Source organism: Chanodichthys erythropterus, chromosome 9, assembly GCF_024489055.1.
Source record: "Chanodichthys erythropterus isolate Z2021 chromosome 9, ASM2448905v1, whole genome shotgun sequence".
In the NCBI taxonomy this organism is placed as follows: domain Eukaryota; kingdom Metazoa; phylum Chordata; class Actinopteri; order Cypriniformes; family Xenocyprididae; genus Chanodichthys; species Chanodichthys erythropterus.
The window spans coordinates 10,882,473-10,901,255 of record NC_090229.1 but is presented as its reverse complement, the minus strand read 5'-3'; the positions used below and the strand labels follow the sequence as shown (position 1 = coordinate 10,901,255).

General features: G+C 39.1%; 1 protein-coding gene across 1 annotated transcript in view; it reads right to left on the bottom strand.

Annotated features, from left to right (window-relative positions):
* The window catches only part of doc2g (double C2-like domains, gamma), a 55,430-nt gene extending 45,662 nt beyond the window's left edge, over positions 1-9,768 (bottom strand). The window contains exons 1-4 of the mRNA XM_067393557.1: positions 9,657-9,768; positions 7,497-7,920; positions 6,710-6,789; positions 3,998-4,072 (exon numbers count right to left, since the gene is read on the bottom strand). Of these exons, the coding sequence (XP_067249658.1) occupies positions 3,998-4,072; positions 6,710-6,789; positions 7,497-7,902 (561 nt within the window). The 5' untranslated portion in view covers positions 7,903-7,920; positions 9,657-9,768. The remainder of the gene's footprint in view (positions 1-3,997; positions 4,073-6,709; positions 6,790-7,496; positions 7,921-9,656) is intronic.
* Between the last annotated feature and the right edge of the window lie 9,015 nt (positions 9,769-18,783).

The following is an 18,783-nucleotide window of genomic DNA, read 5'->3' as shown; positions in this document are numbered from 1 at the left end:
AGTATTCAGACCCTTTGCTCAGTATTTAGTAGAAGCACCCTTTTGATCTAATACAGCCATGAGTCTTTTTGGGAAAGATGCAACAAGTTTTTCACACCTGGATTTGGGGATCCTCTGCCATTCCTCCTTGCAGATCCTCTCCAGTTCTGTCAGGTTGGATGGAAAACGTTGATGGACAGCCATTTTTAGGTCTCTCCAGAGATGCTCAATTGGGTTTAAGTCAGGGCTCTGTCTGGGCCATTCAAGAACAGCCACAGAGTTGTTGTGAAGCCACTCCTTCGTTATTTTAGCTGTGTGCTTAGGGTCATTGTCTTGTTGGAAGGTAAACCTTCGGCCCAGTCTGAGGTCCTGAGCACTCTGGAGAAGGTTTTCGTCCAGGATATCCCTGTACTTGGCCGCATTCATCTTTCCCTCGATTGCAACCAGTCGTCCTGTCCCTGCAGCTGAAAAACACCCCCACAGCATGATGCTGCCACCACCATGCTTCACTGTTGGGACTGTATTGGACAGGTGATGAGCAGTGCCTGGTTTTCTCCACACATACCGCTTAGAATTAAGGCCAAAAAATTCTATCTTGGTCTCATCAGAACAGAGAATCTTATTTCTCACCATCTTAGCAAAGTCCATGTGGGCTTTCATGTGTCTTGCACTGAGGAGAGGCTTCCGTCTCTGCCATAAAGCCCCGACTGGTGGAGGGCTGCAGTGATGGTTGACTTTCTACAACTTTCTCCCATCTCCCGACTGCATCTCTGGAGCTCAGCCACAGCGATCTTTGGGTTCTTCTTTACCTCTCTCACCAAGGCTCTTCTCCCCCAATAGCTCAGTTTGGCCGGACAGCCAGCTCTAGGAAGGGTTCTGGTCATCCTAAAAGTCTTCCATTTAAGGATTATTTGGAGGCCATTTGGAGGCCACTGTGCTCTTAGGAACCTTAAGTGCAGCAGAATTTTTTTTGTAACCATGGCCAGATCTGTGCCTTGCCACAATTCTGTCTCTGATCTCTTCAGGCAGTTCCTTTGACCTCATGATTCTCATTTGCTCTGACATGCACTGTGAGCTGTAAGGTCTTATATAGACAGGTGTGTGGCTTTCCTAATCAAGTCCAATCAGTATAATCAAACACAGCCGGACTCAAATGAAGAACCATCTCAAGGATGATCAGAAGAAATGGACAGCACCTGAGTTAAATATATGAGTGTCACAGCAAAGGGTCTGAATACTTAGGACCATGTGATATTTCAGTTTTTCTTTTTTAATAAATCTGCAAAAATGTCAACAATTCTGTGTTTTTCTGTCAATATGGGGTGCTGTGTGTACATTAATGAGGAAAAAATTAACTTAAATGATTTTAGCAAATGGCTGCAATATAACAAAGAGTGAAAAATTTAAGGGGGTCTGAATACTTTCCGTACCCACTGTACATGATAGGAAACTGGGAGCAGGTCAATATATTGTGTTTTTTTATTACTTTGGTGATATTATGCAGCAGAGTGAGTGACACTTAGGTTTACTGTATGTGCGTCGCATGAAGGTGGCTTTCTTCTGCTTGCAAAAGACCATTCATGCACTCACTATGCGCAATTACACTGCACGCTCATTCATATCCAAGGTAAATCATCACCACTGTCATCCCTTACATGTGTTTTGTTGAACTAATGACATTGTCATCGGCTAAAATGTATGCCCAGGTTACTTCCTGAACAAGTACGCACCAGGTTGCACCAGACCAAGTTTTCACATTCACAACTCCAGTGCAACCGAACTCAGATCACCTCATACAGGTAGTCTTGAGTTCGGTACCCCGGTGTGATCCAGATCCGCATGACAGCTTTCACATTACCAATTTTTCATGCGAACCGTGCCCCATTTCAAACTAAACTGCCACTGTGAAAGGACCCTTAGTTAACAGAACTGCGTCAAGCTCTCTTAAAGGGGACCTATTATGCCCCTTTTCACAAGATGTAATATAAGTCTCTGGTGTCCCCAGAATATGTCTATGAAATTTCAGCTCAAAATACCCCACAGATCATTTATCTATTTGGATGTGAGCAAAAACATGCCATTTTTGTGAGCTGCCTGCTTTCCAAAAGACGGCGGAGCTTTAACAGCTCGTGCTTCAGTTGCTCAACAACAAAGCTGGAGAATCTCACGCAGCCAAAATGGTGATTGTCAGTAACGTGTTGAGCCTTACATTGTTCAAACAGGAGTCAGACACTGATGGAGAGACTCAGGAAGAAGTTACAACTTTTAGAATGCAACTGGACGTTTCTGAATGGTTAGTGGATAAATTTATGTAGTTGCTGTGGAGTTTATTCAACTCATTGACTAGCATGTGCCGTCATGTTGATCTTTTGTGCAAAACCACTATAAATAGTGTACCTGTTTTCCAAACAGAGCCATACACACCAGGCTAACGTTTATGATTACTATCAAATGCTGTGAATGGTCTAATATTTTTTCCAAAATATCGCTCTGACAGAAATGCTCCTTTTTTAGCAATCAAGCTTTCCAGGGTCTACTTCCAGGCTATCCAAGCTAACGAGACTCTAAATAGTGTTTGTCTTTTTCACATTTGCTGGGGACCCGATTATAGGTCTTAAACATGGAAAAAGTTAGATTTTCATGATATGTCCCCTTTAAACATCATAAAAGAAGTGAAGTGTAGCCAAGTATGGTGTCCCATACTCTGAATTTGTGCTCACTATTTCACCCATCCAAGTGCATACACAGGGCAGTGAGTCTTGAACACACACACTGTGAACACACACCAGAGCAGTGGGCAGCCTTTTTTTGCCCGGGGAGTTATTGGGGGTTAGGTGCCTTGCTCCAGGGCACCTCAGTTGTGGGTAATGAGTTCATTCACTCCCCCACCTATTTCCCCCATTTCCTGCCGGTACTGAGACTCGAACCCACAACCTTTGGATTACAAGTCCGACTCTCTAACCATTAGGCCACAACTGCCCAAAAAATTCTAAATTCTTTTGCACTATATTCCACTACATTTTTATGAGAGAAACAGACTGAAATTTAAGACATGACTACAGAAAATCTTGCTAAGCATTCATGGTCAAAATTCACTTTCATTGTATGGATAAAACAGATCATACAGCAAGACACGAGGATGAGTAAAGGACAAACTGTTCAGGAACTATTCCTTTAATAGATCGCATGTGGATGCATATGAAACCATGAAGCGTGTAAAAGGACAAAAGGAGAGCTCTTTTAATGCCTGCACACCCACGTACTAGTATGAGTGTGTACGTCTGAGGGGTGTGCGAACGCATACACGTCCATCAACTCTGACTCGCACACCTTTTAAAAGCCCAGAGGTGTCTGTATAATCCTCGCGGTCGATATTTACCAGGCTGGCGCATGGAAGCATACGCAAGATGTGACGTTTCTCGCTTTCTCTTTCCCTCTCGTACATATACGCCACTCTGTTGACGTGAGTCGTGTAACAATCTGTGCTGTTTCCATGACAACCACCTGCTGCTGTCCCCCCTCATCTGTCTCTCTCTTTTTTCCATCCCTCCCTCCCATCCTGCACTCAACACTGTGTTGGTATTCCAAGGTCAAAGTGGGTCATGTGGCGATAGACAGAGAGATAGCGGCAGAGATTTGGCCGAGAGCACGGGAGGATGGAGAAGAGTAAAAAACCGCTGGAGAGAAGACAGGTCGCTTCTGGCTTCCCCTGTCTCAGCCTGTCCTCCTTTGAACAGATTACATGCCTTCGTTACATGCAGAGGAAATGAAAGAGAGAATAATTCAGTGCTGAAGCGCTCACTGAATCCACCCGTTTCCACCACACGTTCTCCGCATGAACAGCTTCAGTGCTCACGGGCGGCCCTGCCGGCGATGCATGCACATATAACGCCTGTGTGTTTTGTGCAATGAACGTGTTGACGTGTGTGTGTGTGTGCGTGTCAGGGATTCACAACTTGTGCTGATGGTGCTGCGAGAGTTGAACCATGCTGTGTGCGTGTGAGAAGGTTGCAGTGACCTTGCTTGCTCCAGGCAGGAGGTGGAGTTTCACATATGGATCAGCCAGTCCATTGGAGTCCATGGCCTTCAGTCCCTGTGGGCACAAACAAACACACAAAAGCACATAGACTTCATGTCACATAAGATGTGCGCACATGTCCTGATGGGCTAAGAGGTTGATAGATCACATCCTTCCAGTAATATGCACACTTTAGGGTGCACTGTTCTCTGTCTGGACCAGAGGCGAATCCTCGAACATGTGTGACATTAGAGTCAAGACTGTTTAACGTAACAGGTTTTTTGCTTATGCGTTTGTTTTTTGCTGAAGATAAACCATGAAATAAAATGTTTTATTTTCATTTGGCACATTATATGCAAGTACATTTTTTGTTTAGTAAATTCACCGTTTAAATACTAGTGGTATAGACATACTCATTAAAGACAGTGTTTTATTGGATAATATTTTGCAAATGGTTGCAATGAGTCATCAATAATAAAAAAACATATACATATATTATTATATATATATATATATATATATATATATATATATATATATATATATATATATATATATATATATATATATATACACACACACAAAGTTAAACCAAAATTACAGTTTATTCACTATAATTAAAAATGGTAATAAAATATGACAAGATCTCAGAGTTAAACTGTGTCATAAAAAATTAATCTTAATTATGTCAGATAACACTTAAAGGTGCCCTAGAACTTTTTTTAAAAAGATGTAACATAAGTCTAAGGTGTCCCCTGAATGTGTCTGTGAAGCTTCAGCTCAAAATACCCCATAGATTTTTTTAATTCATTTTTTTAATTGCCTATTTTGGGGCATCATTATAAATGAGCCGATTCAGGGCTACTGGCCCTTTAATTCTCGTGTTCCACGCCCACTGAGCTTGCGCTTGCCTTGAACAGTGCATAAACAAAGTTTACACAGCTAATAACCCTCAAATGCATCTTTACAAAGTGTTCGTCATGCATGCGACATGCATGCGTCGGATTATGTGAGTATCGTATACTGTTATATTGTTTACATTTGATTCTGAATGAGTTTGAGGCTGTGCTCCGGGCTAACAGCTAATGCTACACTGTTGGAGAGATTTATAAAGAATGAAGTTGTGTTTATGAATAATACAGACAGCAAGTGTTTAAAAATGAAAAAAACGACGGCTCGTCTCCGTGAATACAGTAAGAAACGATGGTAACTTTAACCACATTTAACAGTAGATTAGCAACATGCTAACGAAACATTTAGAAAGACAGTTTACAAATATCACTAAAAATATCATGTTATCATGTATCATGTCAGTTATTATTGCTCCATCTGCCATTTTACGCTATTGTTCTTGCTTGCTTACCTAGTCTGTTGATTCAGCTCTGCACAGATCCAGACGTTAATACTGGCTGCTCTTGTCTAATGCCTTTCATAATGTTGAGATCATGGGCTGGCATATGCAAATATTAGGGGCGTACACCCCGACTGTTACGTGACAGTCGGTGTTATGTTGAGATTCGCCTGTTCTTCGGAGGTCTTTTAAACAAATGAGATTTATATAAGAAGGAGGAAACAATGGAGTTTGAAACTCAATGTATGTCATTTCCATGTACTGAACTCTTGTTATTTGACTATGCCAAGATAAATTCAATTTTTCATACGAGGGCACCTTTAAGCAAAACATGGTCAGGTCAAAGTGTCTGAATAATTTTTGGTCCTAAATTTTTAGCAGTTTTACTGGTAGTCCACTGTACGAAGAATTTTTGGGTATAATATGTCACAGTTTACTTTATAGTTCATTTATGTAAGTGAGGATAGCAAAATAGTGTCCTGGACCCACTAGTAAAAAATATATCAAAAATATAAGAAAATGTCTGAATAATTTTTGGTTTGACTAAATATATATATTATTATCATATTGAAAAAGATTTGTACAACTTGTAAATATTTCAAATTTACAATGTACCCTAGCAAAGCTAATAGACAGGGACTAAAAGCCACAAAACATCAATTTTGCAAAAGGGTTTCTTCAACTTTAGGCAATTTTATGTTCCAGTGGTTGATTTAAACTTTTTTTTCTTTTTGTTTTATTATTTATTATTCTCCTCTTATTTTATTATTCTACTCTTGTCCCAGACCAAGACTAAAAATATACATTATTACATTTTACAACCACTGCATTATAATCTAAAATATGTAAAATAATATTTTTTTTAAATTAAATTATGACTGCCCTTCAGTTTGCAATTAATTTTAACCACAACGAACACTTCTGCTTATTTCTCTGTAGGTTTTTTCAAAAGCACTTGTTTGTGCTGTGAAGAAAAAGTAAGTTAAATATCATTTGTGAGCAGAATATTTTTATTGTGTGTCATTTCCAATCAAGCTAGAATTTTCTCAAATGATGCGAAACGTACAAAAATATAATTTATAATGCCATAGCAAGACCGCAGTCTTTTATTTAAAAAATGTTTAAAATGTCATTTCCACCATCAAATATTATTAAAAACATACATCACTTGAGATGTGGTAAAAATGTTCATTAGTTTTGGAAGAAAATAAAAAAAATGTCAACTTTCAGACATTATTAAAAGAACGAGCGAGAGTGTGGATAATGTGCTTTAAGAAAGTTTATTTTCAAAAGTGCACAAGCCCAAAAAATGCGTAAAGTTGAACAAACACCCAGTAGTGTTTGTGTGTGTGTAAACCTACCTTGGCCTTGTGGATGGTGCAGTGCAAGCAGTTATTTTCTTGGTCAAATAGCAGGCTGAACTCCAGAGTTCCCAGGTAGGCTGAAAGAAACAAATGAATAACTTAATGTTTTGCTCGCACATTAGCAAAAATAGCAGCCAAAAATAACCCGAACGACTTAGCTGGGAATCAGTCTTGCCTGTAACGACCTAATCAGGGCTGTGCACATACAGAGGGCTTGTAGTGTTTATGCACCATTACAGAGACTAATGAACTATTTAACACTCCGATCGCGTACCTCAGTTATCACACACACTCGCGCCAATCCGGCCAACACCACACAAAGCAATCAATACTGAACAGTGTGAGATGCAGGTCCAGACCGATGGGAAGTGCTCATGCCTCATTGGCTGCTTACTGGTGAATAAAATCAGTCAATCAAACAAAGGGAATCTAAAACAAGAAATGTTAATGGATTCATGTTTGTGGGGAGTTGTGTAATAGAGATGCATGCTCTTAGAGTATGCAAAAAAAAAGAAGGTGATTGGGCTTATGTGATCTAGTGGTTAAAGATTTGGGCTTGTAATGACACAGGTTGTAGGTTCGAGGCCCACAAGGACTCCTCCGTGTACTATTACCACTGTGTCCTTGAGAAAAGCACTTAACCCTCAGGTCGTTCCAGAGGGATGTCTGTAGCTTTGTGAAAAATGCATCTGCAAAATGATTACTTAGAAGAATAGCGGAGCGTAAAATACACGTGCTGAGGGATACAAACGTGAAACAGTCACTAGCCATGAGGCAAACTCACTGTCATCGTCATCTGAGTCAACGAACTCTCCATTCTCCTCTTGCTCTCTCTCCCTCTTGTGGTCTTTCTCTCCGTCCACGTCTCCGTCCTTGTCTTTGTCCTTTAGAATCTGCTTCTCCCGGGGTGGAAGGGGGGTGATGGGGAAGTCGTGGAAACGAGGGAAGAAGTCTGAGATCTGTGGGATGGGGAGGATGGGGCCGGGGCACACATTGATGGCAAAATGCTCCTGCATAGAGATCTTCACCGGGGAGGGAGGGGGAGGCACAGCGGGGCTAGGGGGACCCGCGGCGGAGGGAGGGGTGGAGGGAGAGAGGGAGGAAGAGGAGGATGGAGGCAGGGGGAGATGGGAGGAAGGGTTGCTAGGGGGGAAATGGGAATGGGGCGGAGGCGGTTTGGAGACGCTCATCGGGACCACTGGAAAGAACTGTGGAGATTATGAGAGATAGAGAACTTTTGAAATAACATAACTTTTTTTATAATTAAAAACCAAGTTATAACTGTTTAATGCAAAAAAAATAAATAAATAAAAAATTATATTATATATATATATATATATATATATATATATATATATATATATATATATATATATAAAATATTGGAATAAAAACAATATAACACTGCCCCATTTTACGATCTTGTACATCCTTCTCATTCCAAAAACAGCACATTAAATTTATTTTATTTTATTGGGTATTTTTTTTTCTCTATACGGCTTATAAAAATACATAAACATCCTTAAAAACAGATCCTTAAAACTTACTTGAGAAGCAAAATTATTTGTTTTAAGGTAAATTTTCTTTAGCTAATTTCTTCATTTTTTTTGTTTGTTTTACATTTAAGTATTTACTTATCTTTAACCATCAGCAAATCATTTTTCTTGTTTTCAGAATAATTTAAATCAGATTAAGTAAGCTTTATGCTTAAAGCATAAAGAATAATTGGTTAAGAAAAATAAAACCTAAAAATAAATAAATAAATAAATAAAATAAATGAGGCAAAAATGATTAATTCCTATCTTCCCTTAAAATGAATGTAAAAAATAAATTAGAAAATGTAAAATTACCAAAAAATCCCTTAAACTAAATGTAAATTAAACACTTAAAAATAAAAGGAAGCAAAATAGTAAATTACCCTTAATTAATAACCAAAAATATTTAATTACCCTATTAATTCCCTATAAAATAAAATGTAAAAAATTGTATTCCATATATTTTTTATATATATATTTTATATATATAATTTTGTGGTGCCAATTTTTGTCCTAAGCAAAACTGAAATTAAACATTTGATATTACACAAGTGAAACAGAAGAATGCCCCAAAGCCCCTGATCCAGACAGATAAAGATGTGTGACAGTCTTTCTGCTGATAATATCTTTCATTACCAGTAATGCGGCTGTTTTGATTACACTACTTCCCTAAGGACAGAGATATAGTGTGTGTTTCATACGAGTCCTCTTCAGTGCGATCTATCTCTGTCTCACACATTCTCTTTCAACCTGTTTTTCACATCTTTCCCTGTAGTTCATAAGATTCTTGTCTCCTGAACTAGACTGTCTAACAAGCCAAAAATAGAGTAAGTGAGATAAAATGGCACTGTTATGAGTCAAAAAAAGTTTTTTTTCTTTCTGTTTTCAGTGTGAGTGCTGGTAATGCCACGCTAATGAATGTTATTTTAAAATATCAAACACAATACACTACACAGTTTTACTTTGCCTCTTCAATTATTTGACCAAAACTGAAGAGCACAAATGAACAATAACATTTGTGCTTTGCACATACAGATGTGTAGCAAGACAGTTATTTCAACACGGTGAGGCTGGTAAGATACAAAAACACTGTCACGTGCACACAAAGCCTGTCAGGCTGCATAACATACACATGTTGGCAAGCACAGAGACACATCATTTTCAGAGTTAAGCAGAAGTGCAGACAAACGGTCCACAATGACTTATATATACACAGAAATGTGTTTAAATGTATACTCACAAGAAATTACACCTGCAGGCAACATGCATTCACTAGCACACACGCAGATGTGTGCATGTGCATGTGGACAGAGACACACACACACACTAACAGGTGGTCAAGCTGATACGCATTATCAAGTGGACAAAAACAAAGACATTCAGGCACATATTCACACATACACACTCACCCAATGACAGTCTTCATCTGTTCCAGCACTCCATCTTGTCTCCACTCATGGTCTCTCTCACACACACTGAAGAGAAACCACCGTCGTTTTGTATCAATATATCCTCGTTCTCTGTCCTCTCACACTCTCCCTCCCTCTCACTACTCTCTCTCTCTCTCTCTCTCTCTCTCTCTCTCTCTCTCTCGCGCGCGCGCCTCGGTTGTGACGTTTTCGTTAAATTCTCTGCGCACCGCGTTCACTGATCTGTCACTCTCACAGCACTGCTGAGATTTAACAATGAGAGAGCGCGCGCTGAGAAGAGAGAGAGAAGCGCAGGATGTATGAAAAGAGAAAAGGCATAGTGAGTTCGTAAAAAGATAAGATGAAGAAATAACTGCAGATAAGTTACAGAACACCGGGGTTAGTTGTCACAGGTTTCTACTCCAGTGAATGTTTTTTTGAAGTCACTTTCTGTATAGCCATAGGCTATTACCTTAAAGGAATAGTTAAACGAACATTTTATATTCTGATATTATTTACTCACCACCGTTGTTCTAAATCTGTATGACTTTCTTTCATTATATGTCTTGTGTTTCATAAAAGAAGGTGAATAAGGACTTAAGCTGTCGAGCTCCAAAATTGTCACTATTAACATAACACAAAAGCAGTCCACAAGACTCATGCCTCATGTCAGAAGCCTTATGACAGCTCTGTTTAAGTAACAGACTGAAATATATGTTATTTGCCGAAAATCCTGCACCAGCTCTTCTGTGGCGTTCATGTGAAAAGTAGCAAGGTTTGATTCAAAATCGAGTCATTCTCTTGATTCAAATCTTTTCGGTGAATTGGTTGACCCAGTTCAGAAAGTAGGACTAAATGATTTGTTTCGAACGAATCACTTCTCGAGTTGAACTTGCCATTAAATGTTCAACAAAATGTACTGCAATTATGAAACACCAAATAATTAATGTTTGCCTTTGTGATTTTATTGTGTTCACTTGTTTAAACAACACCTTAATATATTATTATAAGAAATGATTATAGCCTATTATCATAGAAATAATTATATTATTTATTATTATATAAATTATTATACATTTTAGCTTGCAGGATAAAATTCAAAGATCTAATTTTAGATAAACTAGGTGGTTAACCAATAGACAAAAAAAAAAAAAAAAAAAAAATCACTGCTAGAGAAAACACATCTAATCCATGTGAAAATGTAATATTATTAATCATAAACCCAATATACATATCATCTAATTGTGCTTCTCTTTGTTATATCCACAAAGAAGAAAAAAAGGTTTAGTCAGGAAAAAAGTATCTATTCTAATAGAAAAAAAAAAATCCCACCATCATCAAAACTTTGCTACTGCACTGACTATGGAAACAATGAAAAAAAATGCATCATGGGAGCATGTACGTGACCAGTTGGTGCTGAGATATACTCATATTTTACTCATATTTTATACTCATTCTGCTTCCTCAGGAGTTCTGTCAGAAAAATGTGCGTCATGAAAATCAGTCTTGGTTTTAAAATGTTCCTGTCGTCATAACGTATAGCCCCACTCTGCACACAAAACAAAGTGTTTTATTTGGCAGGTAATTTTACTTTACTACAGCACTGAACTGTATACAAATACCACCCTTAAACGAATAGCTAACTCAAAAATGTAATGTACTATACTACACCCTTTTCTTGTTATTTAAGGATCTACTTTTAAAACTATTCATGCTTGTTGCAGATGGTGCTTTATAACAGGCTGGCATGTGACTTGCATATTGAAGATAGAGAGTGTGAATTTCAAGTCCCAGATGTGGTAAATCTTGGCTCAGTTTAGTAGAAATCTTGCTGAGGAGCAAAAACAAACTCGGTCAGGTCCTGTAAACCCCTCATGACAAACTCACAGAAGGGGAAGGGAGGGACAAGAAAGATGACGCTTAGCAGTTGTGCCAAAAAAAAAAGAAAAAGAAAAAAAGGTTATTCTACAAATGCTAGAGAACTGAGAGATATGACATGTCTGAAACCTACGGTTTTCACTTTGGCATAGGCGCCAAGTTGTGCACCGTTGAAACCAAATTAGTAATGTGTCTGCAAAAATAATTAGCAATTAGAAAACACTCAGTGCTGCTTTTGAGCTGAAAGTGGTGAGCCGAAGGTCACCTTGTAACATGAAGGTCAACCGTTACAATCTCAGTACAATTGTGCAATGGGCTATGTCTCATGTCGCAGGTACCATAACATGGATATTAGAGCATTCAAACGTGTTTCTAAAATCCCTACAGTAATAAATGCTTGAGTATGACTCATAGCAGAAATCCAGCACTGCACTGATAAATGCACATACATAAATACAAAATAATAGAGTGTTAATAATGAATTATGTATGAAAATCTATTTTTGCTGTCTGATATAAGAAAACCACACAATGAAGGATGGATCTACTGAAGCAAAGTGATTGTGTCTCATTTAAAAGACATTTGCCTATCTGTTTAGAATTTATATTCTGTGCATATTCATCAATATTCACAGAATATGTTAAGGACAATGAGCATGCTAGAAAGAGCCGCATACGCACAAACACGGTGATGGTTCGATGGCTCTCTCTTACCGCATAGATAAGTAATAATCACTGGTTGATACACCAGTACAAATAACCTGTCATCCCCCATTACAAATGCAATGGCCAAGCTAGTCTCTACATTAGCGTGGCACACAAAGAATTCTCCTTGATTTACATACACAAACTGAAAAGGGTTCTCGCACATAATATATATATCTCGGTTCTCCTAATACACTGGGAATAGATGGATGTTCTACAGTTGCCCTTGCACATAGGTCTCTGTCCTCAAACGCATACAAGCTTGCCCATTTTTTTCTAAGGGAGGCCGGGTGGGAGTCTTGAATCTTTGATTCCAACGGGAATCAATTCAACTCTAAGATCATGCAGTGACATGACTAATGTGTTCATGCTCGATTACCAATCTATAAAGAGCCTTAACAGCTGGGGGTTTTAATTCATCCCAGTGACTTTTGATTCTGTTCGCCAAAATGACTTGTTTAGGTTTGTTCGCTGATTTGAACACTGGGGCTGAATCCCAAACGGCACACTTCTATGCACTTTCAGTCTTGTGGACTTACAATGGCTGCCGTGTGTGTGTGTCCGTTAAGTCCGTCAAGACCGTTGGGTGTCCCATTCATCGTTTTAGGTTTCAGAAGGGTGTTTGCGAGCACCCCCTTTGCGGCCGCTATGCGCATTTCAGCTGAGCCCGCAAGTCTGCAAGCTAAGCAGAGGACTTTACCCGGCAGTCAAAGTGGCATTATGTCATGAAAGTGCAGACTCAAAGGAAGACCATGAGGGTTTAGGGTACCATTTGGGACCGGGCCTGGATGCATCCAAATTGGTAGTTGTAGTAATAGATTTTAATGCCATGTCAGCATCTGAAGCTGACACAAGAGTTGCATAAACACAATAAAAGTAAAAAACAAACAAAAAGAACAATACTACAGTTAAGATTATACAAGATGTTTTACATTTACATATGATAAAAATTCTAAAAACTTTTCTGGTAAAATCTTATTAAAGTCCTTACTACCAAAAATGTTGTCTACTTGAATTCAGAGCGGGATAGTCCAATAAAATATGTTTAATGGAAAGGGTGATCTTAAGCAGAAATGCATGAGTCAATCTTGTATGACCTATAAGAAATCTAGTGAACACTAATTGATCAAATCTCTGGATACCTCCCAAATCACATACTAATATACTAGGCGCCAAACAATATGTGAAAAAAGTAGTTCCATTTTGAGGGAAGCCTACGTTGTGTCAGTTACTGACGCTACGGAGACGCACCTTCTCACAACCCGGTGTCTGAGGCACGTGAAACATCACACCATTCATTGGCCGACACAGTGCAATGACATTGCAAGGTGTGCCACCTGAGAACACGTCATCAGCTTCTTTGTCTTCAGGAAGCCGCTTGTTTGTATGCTGTGTGAAGATAGCAGTGTGTGTAAAGAAAGAAAAAGTTAAGCGGAATAATGGCAAACAGTGTGTCCCTCCATGCCCTTGCTTTATACTGCCTGCCGATGGTCATGAGCTGTGTGTTATCTGTCTGGGAGCAGAGCATGCACATTCAGTCCTCAAGGGGGTTGGATGCATTCATTGCATTGATTTCTCACTAAGAAACCTCTGCTCCTGGCTGGCTCTCTTCATGAGTCAAGAGAGTAAAGCCACTGAGCCCCGCAGCTCAAGCCCCACTTTTGCTGAGGCAGTGCACAGGCTGCAATCATCAGCTCCATTGTCCTTAGCTCAGTGGCTTCTTCTGTGGAAAACGAGGACTCGTTGCTTGCTTATGAGTCTGACAAAATAGACGTTTTGTCAGTAGAGATGTATATATCTAAAAGATACAAAATACAATGAGCTAGTGGAGCTTATGTCTTATGCCACAGCCTGACTAAGCCTGAAGTGGTCTGGTTTGAAATTGAATGATATCTGCAGTCATAAGTGTACAGTTTTGGTGAGCCTTCATTTTCTCCCAGACCTGCATACTGAGTATACCGTACTCGCGTAGTTCATTTGGCTTAGAGAGTTATTTGAATGTAGAGGGGCTGGGCAAAAAGGGTTATGGAAGGATGCCTCAGGTGGAAAGGAATTTAACCAATTACCTTTCCCCAGGGACATCCTCATCACTGAAGGCTCCCATTTTGGGCAGAGCGTATGCAGTGGCTGATTAAACTGGTGGAGCTTTGCACAGTATGGCAGTACTACAAGTTTACCAGACAGACTTGCTCAAAGACCTGATTCAAGAGAAGGGTTTATCCCCCGAGGGTATAGCCACAGATTGTGAAGCATCTGTGGCTTAATTTGTCAGGCATCAAGGAGTGTGATAAAGCTGTCCTCCTCAATGCCCCTTTCTTGCCTTCTGGACTTTTTGATACTACTGTTGAGATAGTGGTTGTCAGGTTTAGAGAGGTGAGAATGCATTTGGCTGCCTTTGGGATGTGTATCCCTCGCTGGGTTCAGGTTCCTCCTAAATAGTTTGCGCCCTTACCAGGAACAAGTTCCTGGAGAGAAGAGCAAAAGATGAGTGAGGCTACCCAAGCTCCCCCTCCGAGGAGTGGGGGGCAAAGGCACCATAATAGGAGGAAGCCGTGCACAGATCTGAGGGCTGTGAGTGCGGCAAAAAAAGAAAGAAAAAAAGAGGAGAATGATTGAACGGGGCCCACTGCCCAAGCTCTTGCCCCCTTTTCTTCTTCTTCCTTTGCTCCAGTATGGACAGATGTTTGAGATGGCTGAACAACAGTAGTTACACTCTTCTCTGTCACTTTCTACATATTAAGTAAGGTTATGCCTCAGCCTGCGGTTGGACTGTAAGATGTGGGTCATGGACTTACCGAATATAGCCCATGTCATTTTACTGGTAGCACTGCTCTAAGGGATCAACTTTCCTGGAGCATGACTCGGACTAGTTTGAGATTCCAATTGAGCATAGAAGCTTCAGGGCCTTTCCTAACATCGTTATACTAGTTTCTTGGAGCAATACTGTGCAAGGTGTATACCGCTTGCACACTGACACATCGGCTCAGGGCTGAAGCCTTCGAATGTTATCACCTAGGTTGTTAGATTGGTTCTAACCACAAGCAGGCATTGGTCAGCATGGCATAGTTGGCAATAACATCCCCACAAGTGTCAGTAATTGACTCAGCATAGAGTTCCCTCAAAAGGGATTGTCTGAAGGAAGACACTTCGGGCATGTCTGTGTGTCTTCCTTCAGACAATACGAATCTGATGAAGTGTTCTTAGGTGCCCCTCTTATACGCCGGAGTGCACCTTGCGATGTTATCGCACTGCATTGGCCAATGAATGCCATGATGGTTAAGGCCAATTCACACCACACAGACAAACACCAACAAACCACATTTGTTGGGTTTTCTCTGATCAGTGTGTGACCCCTGTTAGCATCTGTTGGCATTGATTGAAGTTTGTTTTCACCCAACTGAACATGTTCAATCAGTGTTTGTTGGGGCAATGTGAACAGGTATTTTTCATAAAATTCTAAATCCAACTGCCAACTTGTTTGTTGGTGTTTGTTGGAGTTTGTCTGTGTGGTGTGGATTGTCCTTTACACATGCCTCAGACACCGGGTTCCGCAAGGGCATGTCCCCATAGCATTAGTAACCAATGCAGCGTCTTGTTCCCTTTCTCAGTGAACCGGGGTTACATGTATGGGATTACATATGTCCAAATTCACAGTATTCATAAAACTGTAGGCGAAAATGACACTTTACTATCCCAAGAGGCCAAAGGAGAGGATTGGAAAATGGCAGTGAAGTAGTGCAACTGACAATGGTAGTTCACAAGACAATAAAAACATGGCTGATGTAGTAAGTCCAGATTATATTCATACTACACACATTCATACTATATAGAACATACTTCTTAAACGGTTGCGTAGTAATTACTTATTCAAAAGAAGTACCTACTCAGAGAGTATGCAATTTCAGATGCAGCTGTTGACTCATGTTGTAAGTTACAGCAGTAGGTGGCGACTGTGTCAGTAAGTGAATATTATGAGTGAATCACTGAGTTGTTAATTACGAGCAGTTAAATTATCGTAATTGATGATAGTGTTAATCATTACTCAACCGATCAACGGATGTGCGATATGATATGTTTTGATATGTTTTAATTTATGTCAGAGTTGAGTACACATTACACTCAGAGTGCATTTAGATAAAAGTTGATGAAATGGAAGTAGTGATATCTTCTGTATTGTGAATTAATTGTTTACAATAACATCTATAACATGCATTTTGAAAACAGATGAATTTTCATTTCATGCCAAGATTAATCTGTATTATTTTCTGAAAACAGAGAGCACTGCATAAATGGTGTCATGCTTGGTTCATGGCCACGCTGTCCCATTAGTTTTCTGTTTTTAATCTCAGAGGAATCCACCTCTGTCATCGTTCACCTTCACATACTGATAACATATAACATTGCCTGTCCATTTGAGACTCTTTGAATGTTCACCACTGTATTTATCCCTCCTTTTTGCTCTTTTTCTCTTTCATAATAGACAGACAGGTCCTATTAGCCCTCTGCCAGTCTCATCTGTAGTCCTGACAGCCAGTAAGCACTGCTGTGCCAAATTCTCGCTTTCCTCAGTTCAACAGACATATGACTTTTTTGTTCAGCTGTGGGGGAGACAAGCTAGTTTCCAGTCACCCAACTGCCTCACAAAACACACTCTCTCTGAAAAAGCTGAAAGCACTGTGTGGGTCGCAACAACAGTCATAACTCTTCAACAGCATTCCAAATGGAAGCATAAGTGGTTTGTTGATGACGCATTGCACACATCTTGAAAAACTTCAAAGGGTTACGATAGAATGGTCAAGCCATGATTCAGTTAGTAAATCTGTGTATCTGTGAGGTATATGGTAACGTTTGGTTAATTGACATGATACTGCATACAATACTGCATTAATGTTTCATACCCTCTTAGACGAAAAGTTTTTATAGAACCTGTCAGGCACTTTACCTTTTAGTGGTTCCCATCAAGGGACCATTTTATGGATTTAGTTTTAATTCATTTTAAATGTTAATTTCATTTTATGAATTAAACAGCTGATAAAGATACTTTAATCACTAGAAAAAAATTAAATAACCCATTAAACATTAAAGTATTATGGAATCATTTAATCATTTACCTTTTTGGAGGGTTTTTAAACCTTTTTTCTTTTTTAAATTACCATAAAATTATTTGTCAAAAGGTAATTTTAAAAAAGAAAATGTTTGAAAAGGTTAAAATATAATACAAATATTAATTTTAAAATATGAAACAAACATAATAAATCCATGTTATCAGTCAACTACTCGTTTATCATTTGAACTGATTCATGGATCAGCATTATACCGGCAACCAGTGAGTATTATGAGTATTATGAAAAGATTCACTTAAAAAGTTGTTCACAAACATCAGCTATTAAAAATACAGATATTAACAATATGGAAATTATAATTATTAAATTGTGTCTCTTTGAAACAATGGGTTATTAATCACAGGACCAATGCAATGAAAGAGAGTTTATTCATTCAGACAGACTATAAGTGATTAATTATTGAAGATGTTGCAAGACAGTTTAGAAAAGAGCTATAATTATTTTAATAGAAAATGTATTAATTGTCATTTATTATTTGGACCGATTCATGGATAAAGAATTTGGAAGATATTTTGCTCTCACCACAGGACTTTTCAGGGTCGAGGAAAATGAATCACAGAGCGGCAAGATTCTTTTGCGGCTTTGGAGTTACGTAACTCTCACGTAGCAGTGTGCAGTTATGCAGTATTTATCACAATGCGTACCCTGTCTGTCTGTGAACTCTCCTCTCAGGGGTTTAAATTAGTCGCTCTCCAGGGATAATCCTGAGCTGGGGACTAACCAACCACAGCACTCACAGCTTGGTGCTAACTCAGCCAGTTCACGTTTCCAAATGACCCAATTTCTCCCTCCCTCTTCATCTTTACCCTCTCCCCCTTGCTGCATATTCTCTCTTTTATACATCAACATCTTTTCCACCTTTCTTCCTTCTCTTGTTTTCTCTGATTATTCTTTCATTTTGCTCCTGTTTCTCCCTAATGGGGCCTTGCTTTTCATGCTGTTGACATGACTGATAATAGGTTAGTTTTACCAGGGAAACTGACATGGCTGTGACTGATAGCATGCTCTGTCCCTTTTTCAAATATATACACCAGAGAGAAAAATTCATATATGTAGATGTAGATATAGGATGTACAGGTTGGCCCTATTCAGCATACTGCCAGGAAAAAAAAAAAAAATAGAGAAATGGAGTGTGCCAGATATCACCCTTAGGGTAGGAAGATAGACCAGATCTGAAGGTGACTGTGGGTATAAAGAAAAGATAAAAATGCAAATATAATGAGAAAAAAAAGAACAAGAGAAAGGGAGGAAGGATAAAAATGAATAGTATAAATAGAGACATAAATCAACACTACAAACATGCTCATTGCAAAATTACTTGAAAAACATCAACAACTAGACGGATACGTTAGAATGTGTGCAAGAACTACACTTTTTTCCAAAAGGGGTTTTTGAAGCAATAGAAGAACCAATGTTGGATCC